The sequence below is a fragment of the Tigriopus californicus genome, chromosome 2 (assembly GCF_007210705.1).
Source record: "Tigriopus californicus strain San Diego chromosome 2, Tcal_SD_v2.1, whole genome shotgun sequence".
Lineage (NCBI taxonomy): Eukaryota > Metazoa > Arthropoda > Copepoda > Harpacticoida > Harpacticidae > Tigriopus > Tigriopus californicus.
The window spans coordinates 5468074-5481736 of record NC_081441.1 but is presented as its reverse complement, the minus strand read 5'-3'; the positions used below and the strand labels follow the sequence as shown (position 1 = coordinate 5481736).

The following is a 13663-nucleotide window of genomic DNA, read 5'->3' as shown; positions in this document are numbered from 1 at the left end:
GATGGAAGACGACTGTCCCAAGAATCTCCGTCGATTTGATTAAGCTATTGTATTAGGAAATGAGATGTGACAAGTGACCGCCCAAGGACGAATCAAAATGGAGGTTTCGTGACCATTTTTCTCAGAAGGTTGAGTTTGACATCAGCTTAAAGGTCCCTATTGGTCGCTCTTGAACAGAAAACACCCACCGTTAGCCTCACTGCTGGCGCGCTCTGTACTGTTCCAAGCAATGACTTGCTAACCTAGGCCTCCGTCCTTCGAAAGCTGTTGTTCAACAAGTGTCGCTATGGTATCAATGCAAAGCGAATGCCTTTGGCAATTGGGGCGCCAATTTTGAATTGAAAAATGAATGATTCAGCCATATAGTCCCTTTTCCCACAGCAAATTCTGTAACACCTTATAAAATCCACCCTGTATATACCAAGATGCATTCTTAATGTTCTTTGGTACAAAAATTTGACAAAAAAATGTCCAATTTTAGGATTGTTAGACACCGAAACTGTTATTTTTTGGGAAATTTGGTCAAAACCACCTGAATGTTTAAAAATGCCCCAAAATGACAACATATTTAAACTACACACTAAAAAGCCTCTACTCATCACTCTTACTTTACAATCTCGCATAAACTCAAATCATTCATAAGAAATTTTATCACTTTTGTTTGTATCTGTCTTCACATGATTTCAAAAGTTTTGAATAAAACAAAAAAGTCATGGTTCTTCCCTACTAACGCTCTTTTTCTTTTTTTGGCCCCTAGAGTTTGTTTAACTCCTACCTCGCAGTCCCTAATTTACTTATCCCTGACAAGAACGAATAAGTTGTTGAGCCTGGTTAGTGTTTCGAGAAAATGCTAATCCAGCGAATTTTATTGGTCTCAGATTGGCTCAAGATTGGCTCAAATCCAAGCAATGATTAGCCTGATCCGAGTCCAAATCTAACAGGTCTCACCCAATCTGATCCGAATCAATTGGATCAATGGAAATTCGCACCTCTATTAGGACGACTTGAAGCTGAAGGAAAACCAAATAATTTAGTAGGTTGGTCAAAATCACTCTTGACGTTTCGATTATTCACCTCAAAAATTTTGATTTTACCACTTACAAACTACGGTATCATACCATCAGATTCTAATCATGAACAGTTCTAAAAGAAATTGAATTACGTTGCCCACCATGGCAGGAACAGGAAAAGAGACATTAGTTCAGGCAGACTGAGGCTTGAGGAACCATACGTTATTCTATTTCAGCCCTTTATTCGGGTTCCATTGCCAGCTGACGTTTAAAAAAAACCGGATCGCCACGGACAATGCGCGTCTAGTGACAATAAAATGCGACAACCCTGACAGGCGGATTGTCGTTCACGGCCGAACGTCCATTTTCAAGACGAAAGCTCGGCGGTGGTGGTAACGGTGGCGTTAGATGTGGCAGGCCCGGATTCCGAGGTTGATTTCACCGGGTATATTACGTCGTAATGACCGGGTCGATAGAGGAGATGCACCAACGGTGTGGTAGCGGCCGACTCACCCTGGTCCGGAAAATCGTGTAGTGAGGCCTCAGTCTGACTGCCTCGGTCCAAGTAGATGACACGTAGGGAAATTCCGGTGGCCTCGGTGAGGGCGGTGATGTGAATATGATCCGATTCATTGTACATGGGCTCGACCTCAGTGGCGCAAAACTCGGCCACCGTCTTGTCGCCCTCCATGAAGTTCTGGTAGAATTCGGCGTTGCGTTGCAATTGCATGGAGGTCAGAAGGCGGAGAAACACGACCAAGTAGTCCGATTGGCCTGGCTCATTGAAGGTCTCAAAGAGTTGCTGAGCATCCATATGGGCTTGACCCACCCGATCCACGTGATCCATGAAATTGTCGTAAAAGTCCTCGAGGGTGAAGGTGGGCATGCCTAATTCGATCATTTGGGCCTTGGCTCTGGGCAAAAGGGCCTTGATGCGCTCATACTCGTCGGGTCGGTGGAGCAACAGCTCAAAGTAGCGATAGGCCACGGCTCGAAAGAAGCAATTGCCATCGGGACGGGTTCGCCGCAGTTCCGCGTACCGGCCTTTTAGATTGCCAATCTTGGTCATGAACACGGCATCGTGACTGAACTCGCGCTCCAGCGAGTACACCGGCTCGAGATTACCTACCAGACTGGCATTACTGGCGATATCCTGGGCGATGGCCTCTTTTTGGGCCAGGATCAGCTCGTCTTGGTTATCGCCCGACGCAGCCGGAGGTGGGCTTTCCGACGACATAGGAACGGACTCAAACAACAATAACGTTCCGTTTCTTCGTCTGAAGTTTTTAAATCTTTTTACGTTCAGCGCTAATCGCCTGATTGATCCCCTTCCAAGTTCTCTTGACCGGCGAATGTAAATTTGAAACGCTAGGAGAACGGTAAGACCGAAAATTCCTTTTGTACGACAAGAAGAATCCTGGGAGAGCCTCGACAGTGCGGTTGATGCAACTTGATCAATCTTTCGAAATATCGTCAAGTTAAGTAATCATTGGGATAAATGGAACAAGAAACATGTATCATTTGGATTATTTGCCCCCTATTATATTGTCACCTAAGAGTCGTTAACTGATTTTAGCTTGGAGGGATCTTAGCGTTTCATTTGGCAGATAAGAGTCTCGACGTTTTTTATTCTACGGTTTTCATCGGAGGGTCAGGGATGCCACCTAATTATTTAACGGGTTAAGAGCCACTGGTTAAACTTAGTTAAACTGAACGAAATTTCTGGTCGCTGGGAGCTTTTGGCTCGTTTGAGATGCAATGAAAATTATTAGAGTTTCTATGGCTGGAGTCTAATATTCTTTTAAAGGTGGCAATCCTGATCGAAAACTCTAGGCCGCGAAGCGCGAAGGGTAGGCCGGGTAGGCCCTGAAATCAAATTCTACCATCTCCGTAACAAGCATCGTAAATTCATCTGGTTCCGAATAAAATGTTTCGAGCTGATCAGACATTGAATGTTCATCAGAAATTATGCTATCGTATCGATTAAGAATGGGTCTAGTATACTATAATATTGCTTGGCTTTTGTCCGTCAAATTTAACTCTCAAGTGGCAGCTGTTTTCTTTCCCCCATCAAGTCTTTCTTACAACCATCAGCTACGAATCCTAGCGTTCAACTGCTAAACCACAGCTTCGTCTAATTCTATGTTAGGCTCAAAATGTTCAGAGATTTACAAGGCAATCAAGCGGCTAATAGAAAATAAAATAAAACATGTTCATCAATTTCTTAAAACTGACAACTATCGTCAGGCAATCGCTCGCCTACCATTATTTAAAAAACTTCGTCTCACCTACCAATAATTCAAACTCTTGTTTCTTGAAATAATGAATCCAAGTATCTTGATAAGAAAATAAGAGATTAATGATGATTTTCAAAGAGGATTTCCTCACTTGAAAAATTCCTTGTACCGTAACCATGTGTTCTGAAACTCTCGCCAGAGGGGGCTCTATGAGCAAGCACGTACGTAATATCAAGATCCCTGCAAGTGGATAGTTTTTCAGCTAGTGAATGCTTGCTTGGTAGCTAGCTGATTGATTCCAGAAATTTGACTGACTTTAATACGGAGTTCTGACCTCCCCGGAATACCTAAACGGCGGATGTGATTCTTGGGATGGCTACCTGAGGGAATCAAGCTCCTCCATCCATCCTTACAGCTCTTCGCCGAACGTGCTGGCTTATCTTAAAGACTGACTTCTAACGTCATATATACATAACCAATCTTGAAATCTTGAATTTGCGAAACCTGCGGCATTGATCGTCGGTGGAACACGACTTGCTTCGTTTCGAACAGAAATAAGGTGGCTTCACTCCATTCTTAATCCATTGGTCTGTCGTGTTCTCGTCCGCAAAAGAGTCGACCATGTTGAACCTGTTTTCATTGAAAAACGAGCAAAAAGAACAAGGCGGCGATGGGAGTGGTTCCGGTGGGGCCACCAAAGGCAAGAAGAACTCGGCGGCCCAACTCCGAATCACCAAGGACATCAACGAACTGGAGTTGCCCAAAACTTGCCGCACGGAATTTCCCGACCCGGACGATCTCCTCAATTTCAAGCTCCTTATCTCGCCCGATGAAGGGTTCTACCGAGGGGGACGATTCACCTTCAGCTTCAAAATCGGGCCGAACTACCCCCACGAACCGCCCAAAACCAAATGCCTGACCAAGGTCTACCATCCAAACATTGATTTGGACGGAAACGTGTGCTTGAACATCCTGCGCGAGGATTGGAAACCCGTCCTTACCATCAATTCCATCGTATATGGGCTGCAGTACCTGTTTCTTGAGCCCAACCCCGAGGATCCACTCAACAAGGAGGCGGCCAACGAGTTGCAGGCCAATCGCAGACTTTTTGAGCAGAATGTGCATCGAACCATGCGTGGAGGATCCATCAACGGGGTCTATTTCGAGCGATGTCTTAAGTGAGATCAGCCTGTCTTAGAGCAGTTCTTGAGCCGTGCGACCAATGAACTCCACCCCTCCTTCTCTTTTGTCTCCTCCTCCCTCCTTCCCCTCTCCCTTCGTCCCTTAGCGCTCATCTTCACTCCCTCCCCACCCCTTCAGACAGTGGTGGCCTTGAGGGCTGGCCGGACTTTGACTTGTTCTCCGGTCCCGATACGATACTTGATGATGACGACGAATGATATCATGCGTGACAATGTGACAAACTCGAAATGGGAAGATGCTTTATTGTTACATTCTTAGAAGTAAACCCAAGTTCGCTGATCAGCCCGAGGCCTTATTTTGATGGTAAGAGCTAATGGTCTTGGACAGGTTTTGGTACTCCTGCACCAAGGACAATCGTTCCTCCCAGTCTTTATATTGAGATGAGATCCAGCCGTAGAGCATTTTGGAGAGGCGTAAACCTTCTTTGCAGAACATCTTAGCCGTTCGGTAGTCAGGCACATCGTAAGCGATGTCCACGATCATGGAACAGGCGTCCAGGAGGCTGACAGCCTTGAACCCTAGACGCTTCATTAGGCGAAACCGCTCCGTGGCGTGTTTGAGAGCCTCTTCGAAATCCTCCGCTACCCGCGAAGATGATCGAGAGAGCCGTTGTTCGGGCTCGAAGTCACCATTATTAGGGTCTCCGCTATCGCCTTCACTCGGTTCGGTCTTGACCTCGACATAAATGAGGTCGATGATTTTTCGCTCCAATTGAGCCACTCGCTCCCGCATAGCATCGTTATCTAAAGAACGAGGTCCTGAAACGATCAAGAGGTTTTTTTTTCGATCAGATTAATAGCTATCGAGAGAAAAAGAGAGGGTCGCAAGATTCATATGCAAGTACCAATTTTTAATTGCCAGGTGTGACTAACCATGTGTTTCGAATGTAAACCTTTAAGTGGATTGTCGCACTTGATCACAGACAGGTAATTGAAGGCAAATGCAATCGGCATGTATTGAGTTTTTTCAACAAGTTCGCACCTAACATCACATCACGTAGTTGATAAATGCGTTAATATGTGATATTGTATCCATATCCGTGTCAACATATGTACATGATTGTAGTAACAAGCATAGCTTCCTTTTCTTAGGATTAAAAAAATAAGTGTTAATGATGGGCCTGATTTGAACTTGTGCATTGTACATCAAATTATTGATATCCAATCTCCAAAATACTCATGAATGTGAGTGATGGAATGATGCAAAGATATAACCTCCTAGAAACAGGCTTTTGGGGATGAGATAGCCAATTTCTGGAGCGTGACGCCCAACTTGTAGGAACCATTGGCTTAGCTTAAGCTGCGTGGAAAATGGACGAGTTCCGAGAACAAAAGGAACCCGTCGTTGCCTTCTTTTAGATCTGAAGCTCCATATCGACTGATGTCCAGAAGCACTCCACTATTGTGTGCGTACGTAGTGTATATGTTTACTGTACAACTTGAAACACTCGCTAATGATCCGGCCAGATCATCATTTGCTCAATGCTCTTCCTTCATCGTTACTATTTTCTTAAAAACATGCCTTCTGTTCTTCTGTGTTGGTCCACTTATTCTTTCCTTATCGATGTGCCACCGTTCCCGTTATTAGACTAATGCCGTCATCATCATCATTATCATAATCATTAGAAAACATCATCACACAGTAAATGTCATTTGTCTCATACCAACCTGCACCGATATCCGTCATTAAGAGAGAAAGGACGTTATCAACACGAGTCTCTAGGGAGTCGTTGTTGGCGGATCGTTTTTTAAATTCCTGTCCACACATGAAGCGGCCTACCAATGTAGGCTAGTACTAGGCCGAATGTAATGGTGTATGCATTCAGTGTGCAGAGACATAAAGTGTCTCTAAGCAACAAATGACGCTCTCTGTCACCGTTGAGAAACGTTCTTAGTGCTAGAGCGCTAGAAGGGTCTTAGACGAATGCAAACATGATCCATCATTAGAGCGAGATAGAATTAGTGTTGCCTTAGAGAAATTAATGCAATGAGAAGTGCTCGTACATAGTGGGGGTTGTACACTACTGTTCTACATGTGAGGCTTCTAATTCTCCCATGTTTCCTCTGAAAACACATTACCTCGGCCGTAAGCTGGATCGAAAAAAAAAGAATAATATTTGGGGGTTTCTTTTGACAAGAAGCTAAGCAGTTACCTTGGTACCAACAAGCAGAAAGGCCTCTTTGATATCAAATCAGGGTTCCTCACACGCCATCCACTCGACATGAAAGTACACTTCCCCCTTTCAAATAAGAGACAAAAGCAGCCTTCTTTCTGTCCTGTTACGGTCCTGTCTTCTGTCATGAACAAATATTCAATGTTGAGCAGATTTACGGCAGGACCAACAATTGTTGGCTGGCCAACCAAATAGTGCGATGTCAAATGAATATCCTGAACCAACCACCCACCCACCTATTAATAGTTGTGATTCGTGGTGGCTTCAGGTCCAACAAAAAGAAAATGACGCCTCTCTTCTTTTGATTAGGCCAAAAACCATCACCAAGGCCTAAATTTACTACAAGGCGTTGAGGATCACCATTCCGTTGTGGTTAGGGCTGTTTACCCTGCCGGAAACTATCTCTGGAAGCAGGCGAGTGAACTAATGCAAATTTTGGCAGGAAACCAAAAGGCCTATGAGGCCAAAATATCCTTTTTAACTCAAGGATTCTGCACCCAGTGGTTGCTCAATTTGGACCCATTTGATGTTTTATGTGGTGGCGCATCATTAAGGCAAAGATCGACCAAACCCCTCATCCCAGTGCGCTTTTTTGCTTAGCTACCTTGTAGATATGAGTACTTGCACGACGATCGTGGTTGGTTAATGGGTTGGTTCTACATGCTACGTACGCACCTTGCAACTGACAATCCGGACATGCGCACTCGAACCCGTAATGCTCCCAAAAGCGTTTCTGCCGCTCGGACTTCGACTTGGTGAGTACTTCGCTAGTGACATAGCAAAGAGTGATCTCTTGGCCGCCTTGGATGGGCACAATGGCGCGGATCTCTTGACGCTTGAGGTCGGTGTTCCAATGGAATTCCGCCAATGGAACGCAGGAATGATTGAAGCGTGAGATGGCGATAAAGATGGCGTTGTCACACTTTTTACTGGATCGGCCCAAAGCGAAATTGTTCGTTCTCCAAATGCCCATCTCACTTTTTTCCTCGTCCACGGAACATTTGCAGTCGCTGAGTGCATAGAACGAGGCCTGCTCCTTCTCACTGAGCAAACTCAAACGGTCCAAAATGTAGTCGTTGACCTCCTTACTGTAAGAAGAACAACGGGGAAAGAATGAAAACGTTGTGGTAAATGGATCCCTCGCGAGGGTTGCCTTAGCTTGGAATTGCGAATGGAAAGCAACTTGCCCATCGTCCCACCAAAATGGTCAACCCACTCATAAAAATGCCATGCTCCCATCCATATCCACTAACAGCTTTTAGTTGCAAGGGGTGCAAATGTAAATGGATATTGGCGACGAAAAGTGGCTAACACTCTGCTGCTACCCTTTTCCACAAAACCAACAACACCTCGTTGGCCTAAAAATCTTGGAATCGGAAGCTCTCTTTCACATCCTAGCTTCGTTGGTATGATTTTATTTGAACGGAAACCAGCTGTCTCTTTCTCTGACTAAGTGAGTTGACGATCCTGGAAACGCGATCGAGAGCTTTTGGCAAACAATTGGGTTAAACCGACTTCTCGTTGGTGTGCCTAGAAGCACACACTCAGACTGGAGGGAGGAAGTATGCAAATTCGAGGATTTTGCAAATAACGCGCCCACTCGTGCACTCCCAAACAAACTCACCAAGTATACATACATAGAACGGGAGCTTTCTGCATCTCCTCTTACTCTTTCGAGCTTTTCTCACTTAAAGCACGGTTGGGGAAGGTCGTAAAATCCTTTTACCACTCTTTCTTTCTCGCGCTCACTCTACCACCATACATTGCTCCCGACCAACCTTTTCCTTGTTAGGAAAGAGGCCCTCTTGGTTCTCGTATGGCACGAAAGTCATGCTCCATCAACAAAAACGAATCCATGCAAGGCTATTCCAATGATCCAATTATTTCTTATGACTGCCCGTGAGCGAGCTATGGGGTACGCGTACATGGATGGAGTACGAATGTACAATGTCGAGCTAGAGGAAATGCCTTGAATCAGTATGAAAGAGACAAATTGAATGGACCATGTGCCAACTCAAGGCTCATTCAAAAACGAAGAAGAAGCTCGGGATCTCGAACAAAGTTCTCTCTTCCCCTTTTGTCCTGTCTGTCTTGTCCCATAAAAAGCTCGCAATAAGGTCCTAAATAAAAGGCTTAGGAGGAGAAGAGCGGCCAAAAACTTGAGCTCGTGAGCTCGACCAGATGTCTTATGGTGAGCCTTTTCTTGGCTAAGCTTGATGAGCCTCGTCTAGTCTCCAAGTTGGGGGCCGTTGCACTAAGGTAACTTCAAAAGATGGGCCTCATTGAAAGGAAGGAACGAGGAAGAGAGACAGCAAGAAACCATCCTTTGACAATGAAAACTCGATGGGTGTTGAGAGTTTCACTCTTTCCCTCTGCTCCTTTTTTTATACAGTACTAGAGGGTTCCTGGCATGACTTATTCCCTTCTGGGCCTGCATTTGAAGTCTGGCATTGTCAATTGGCCTGGAAACGGACTGCTGCACTGTCCATAACGATGTACTCTACAAGAGAGTACACTGTGAATCTTTGCAGCAACACAAGAATGAATGCGAAAGAGTCGAACTCTCGCCAAGCATGCATGTCATGAATATGAACGAAGACATCATGCAACCTTGAACGAGTTGCACTTTATAATGAATGTCTTACCCAGGATAGGGGGAAGTTCTCACCCACCACGGCACAATGAATAATGGACTTTCAGCCAAAATAAGCTCGCCTTCCTCAATGTCTTTGACCGCTACCGCGCCCTTGCCCTTGTTCTCCATGTCCTTGATCACAAATTTTTGCCGGCTCCCGATCTTCATCACTTTCAAAGGATCATTTCGCTCCATGGCAGTGGCTCCACTTTTAGAAGGGGGCACCTTGTGCCGAGACTGAATGGATGGCTTCTCGTCTTGACTGGCCATTTTCTTGGCAGTCAACCAACATCCACGACTGTCACTCGTATCTCACTAAGGCTGCAGATCCCACCAAAATGGTTTAAGAAATAGGGTCCATTTGGGAGACCTCTGTCGCCGAAGTCTTGCTGCCTTGACGTTCTTCACGCCTCTGAGCTATTGTTGTTGTTATTGTCGTTGTCCTCTTTTTCGAGGAGTTCCCTATCGCTCTCGAGGGTATGTAGTATGTACGCTACAGCATGTGGTACTCGATTTAGTTTGTGTGTTGCATTCACCTTCTTCGAGAACTCCATTGACTAGTCCTCTTCGAGCTGATAGTACTGTCGTCTCTGAATCGAGAGCTATCGCTCTTGGTTGTTCAACATCACCCGCCCTTATTCACATCACATCGCGGATCCAGCCTCCATCCTTCAGGCCTTGGTAGGACAACGACGATAGACCTAGGAGTCAGGCCTAGCAGGAGGCATTGCGAGAGCGAGCGCAATGCGGTCGGTCCTCTGCGCCTTCAAGAGCGGTCGTTCGTCGCTTGCCTCTCGCCTTGATTTCTTGATTCTCCGTGATAAATTTCAGCTCACATGACATACGAAAAACCCCTTGATGTATGTGTTACAAAATGGCAAACTGCGAATTGTAAGTCTAATGCCCAAGATTGGACCTTCAGCAGGGATCGGGTTCGTGAAGATAAGAGTTCGATGTTGACTTTAAAAACTCAACACATTAAGGAGCTGGGTTCAGATAAAATAGCAGCAGCCACTAAGTAGTTGAGTTATCCACTAGCCTAGTATTTCCAGATAAATTTGAATGCGGAATCCTGCACCATTATATATCGTTTCTATGGGCATGTGGGAGCATGGGCACACACATGAATACACCATAACATCATTTGTTAAAGAATAAGTTGAACTTGTCCAAAGGTGGGTGGACAGGCACTCAATTTGAAACCTAAAATCATATAGCCATATTTATCGAACTATGTGTTCACCAACAAATGCATTCGTTGAGTGAGTGAATATTTATTTCATTCATACACATAAACGGTAAATGGCTAGCAACCTTGCAATAGGAACAAATGATTTCACTATAGCTTTCAAGTTCCAAAATATTTATTGCAATAATGCTGCAAAAGTGAAAATGCCCACCCTATATTGTGGGCGATGACTCTCGTGCAAATTTGACACGCCTGAAGTAAATGTGCATTGTATTATTCAGATAGAGAAAATTTATATCAACTGACACCAGGCAAGCATTTACTTTCAAAGCTACAATTCAAATTCGTTATAACACAAATATTTACCGATAGCAATGCCATGAATGAGCATGCATTCACATCTTCTCTCGGAGTACAAACACGGCATTTAGCAGAAATTCACTTGGGTTATTTTTCGGTCGATATTGGCTGATTTTGCAAATTGCGCATATAACGAATACTTTAGAGTTGGACATATGATATTGGACATCAGAGCTTCAAAGGACTGTTGAAACTGATATATTTGAAAACCAAAATCAGTTTATTCCTGATGCAATTAGAAATCACAACCGATGAACACTTTGCCCTCATTTTGAGCTTCCTGTTTTTTTACATTTCTAGCCCACTTGAACGCATTTTTCCACTGCTTTTTGCTTCATTGAACACTAGGTTGTCCTTTGGTACTAATTTCAGTAGAAAAAAAGTGATCAACAATAAGCGAGGCATACTTGCACGAGTGCTTAAAAGCTTTGTTTTATTCATGGAAGGGTAAATCTGGCGGTTTGGTTTGAATTCGAAATGAACATTAATTTCTAAAATGAAAACCCCTCAATACAGTACATCTCTACAATAACAAGCAGAAACAGATTGATAAACGTAACACACATGACTAGAAAACGGAAGGTGCTTTTTGAGCTCAACAAATATTTTGTATTATTTGAGATTCAAGTAAAGTTTTCTTATATTGGCCGTTGTTCGTTTAACATAACTCACTCATGATTTTTTTACCCTCCGCCTTTAGGACAAGTACATAAAATATTGCAATTAAGGTTGAACACGTAAAAATCCGGACATCGAAGAGTTGTCATAACGTTTGAAGTTGACAAGAAAAAAATCGGATACACTTTTGAAATAGCGTTTTGTTCATGGGTTTTTTCAAAAAGGTTTTTTTTTCAAGAATTGAGAAACTGGAGGCTTCAGAAGAACATCGTCGAAATCTCATTCTACACGAATTCTTTGAAAATAAGGATGGCCAAGTCCTATCTTGCGACAAAAGTTGATTTGACAAAATAGATTGTATAAAACGCATAAAACTGCTTCATGAACAACCTAAGTATGTAGAAAATCATGGAATCGATAAAAATGATGATCCATTCGGTCCCAAATGTGATACCAAAGTTACTTTATAGTTATAAAACAAATCCACCAATTTTCAAGTAGAGATGTGGCCATGAGAATCAGAAATCTTAATCTTTTGTTCAAAAGTTCAAAGAAAGGTCAGAGCTAAGGTCCTAGAAAGCTCAAGTTTACCAGATCGCATCAATCAAGAAAACTTAACGTAGAGGCGTTGTTTTGGCCAAAGTGGTAAGTTGTCACTATGCTAAGTCAGAATGGAATGGTAAGAACAAAATGAAATCAATATTGCAGCCAAAGAATGGAACCCACAAATACGACCAATCAAAGAAACTTGGTAATTTGTGAAAGGAGTTTTGAAGAAAACATACTTGACCGTAAAATCTAAAGACGAATGCAATACTATTTGGTTATGAGCAGTCAGGAAGGTCGATTCTGACCTCGTGCAGAAGTTGATGGCTAGGGTCAGGAGCCAAGTAAGGTGTCTAGCCCTTTAAAATAGATAAAACTCTACCTGATAGTTTCATGAATTAGTATTACCCTTACGTATGGTAATATATTATTGAAGTTTCTAAAAGTAAGCTGCACACGCTGAGAAAACCACCATTTTTCATGTCTGAAGTTTTACGTGTTCAACCTTTAGGTTGATCTCACTACTCTTCTTTCTCGGGCTCCTTCATCGTATAATTTGCTTCCCTCTGATATTCGTAGGGAATACGAGGGCCTTATAGATCTGGTAGCATCTTTCAAGTCAGACTTGGACAAATTTTTAGATAGCATTCCCGATCAACCCTACATTCAAGGACTAGCTCGGTCTAAAAAATCAAAATCGTTGGTAGACCAAATATAGTATATCATAGATTGAAAGTTAATAGACGAATTATAACCCTTTATTTTAATAGTACTGGGGATTACATTCCCTGTAGCGGTTAGAAAAATCCCATTGAAAAACAAACCAATAAAAATAATAACCGAATAAAAGGTTTTGTAGTTTTCAGACGAAGGACGAAATCGCACAGCAAGTGATTCTTTTAGCATCTCATATTTTTTTGCGTGATAGCTCTTAATGTTATATTCATGAAAATTGTTTTGACATTTCAATTCAGTTTCTCAACAATTCTTTATTTCTTAGTTGCAAGACTGAGGAAAAAAGAAAATATTAATTTATGTGGAAATGATGTTGAGATTTAAAATTGATCTTAGATAGATGGAACAGTGGTAGGCTTTGAGATTCAGAACAATTTACATATGTATTTCATGCAAAAGGTGGTTTTGATTGGGCCACGATCATGCCATTGTCCGTTAATCAGAGCGCGAACAACACGCCCACGGTCCACAAATTTCTGAACTCTAATGAGGTTTAGAGGTTCGTAATGTTAAAATTAGCTTTAGTCAGTTGCTAAGAGTGCATCCAGTTTGAGTACGCCTGTTTGCATGAGTTTTACAGATTTCTGAACACTTTTGATGAAAATTGAGTTCCTTTCAAGTTCAGTTTCTTTCATCCAGGTTTTTCCCACTCAAGAACGTCTGTCATTCTGCAGCTTGTTCCCATTTTCTGACTGTCCACTCCATTTGTTTTTGTTGATTTGTTCCCTGATCCTAGGATCGAAGGCAAAAGATAAGTCGAGTCCACTCTACATCGACGACAGTGGACGAGTAGTAGACTACAGTCCAGTAGAACACGCCCAATCTGGGAGCCGAAGCCGAAGTTTGAGGGAGTTCGAATTTGGTGAGTTGCCTCGCTTCCCCGCTGGATGAACAAATGGAAAATTGCAAGGTGCCAATAAAACGCTCTATGAGACTGGACAGGCTTGTCGTTTTATG

At 43.1% G+C, this 13663-nt stretch overlaps 3 protein-coding genes across 3 annotated transcripts; 1 reads left to right on the top strand and 2 right to left on the bottom strand.

Moving 5' to 3' along the window:
* Positions 1 to 1211: 1211 nt before the first annotated feature.
* On the bottom strand, positions 1212 to 2454 carry LOC131893514 (ubiquitin thioesterase otubain-like). Its single transcript, XM_059243564.1, has one exon. The coding sequence runs from the start codon at positions 2245 to 2247 to the stop codon at positions 1378 to 1380; it is 870 nt and encodes a 289-aa protein (XP_059099547.1). The 5' UTR covers positions 2248 to 2454; the 3' UTR covers positions 1212 to 1377.
* A 1357-nt stretch (positions 2455 to 3811) lies between these two features.
* Positions 3812 to 4729, top strand: LOC131893213 (NEDD8-conjugating enzyme Ubc12-like; the record flags this gene model as incomplete). Its single annotated transcript, XM_059243188.1, is given in 1 exon segment — positions 3812 to 4729. A coding segment is annotated over 1 exon segment (561 nt). The 3' UTR covers positions 4430 to 4729.
* LOC131893212 (uncharacterized) lies at positions 4673 to 10077 on the bottom strand. The gene is made up of 3 exons (XM_059243187.1): positions 9269 to 10077; positions 7299 to 7711; positions 4673 to 5208 (listed from the first exon to the last, which is right to left on the bottom strand). Exons 1-3 carry the CDS (start codon positions 9526 to 9528, stop codon positions 4730 to 4732), a joined length of 1152 nt encoding a protein of 383 aa, XP_059099170.1. The 5' UTR covers positions 9529 to 10077; the 3' UTR covers positions 4673 to 4729.
* Between the last annotated feature and the right edge of the window lie 3586 nt (positions 10078 to 13663).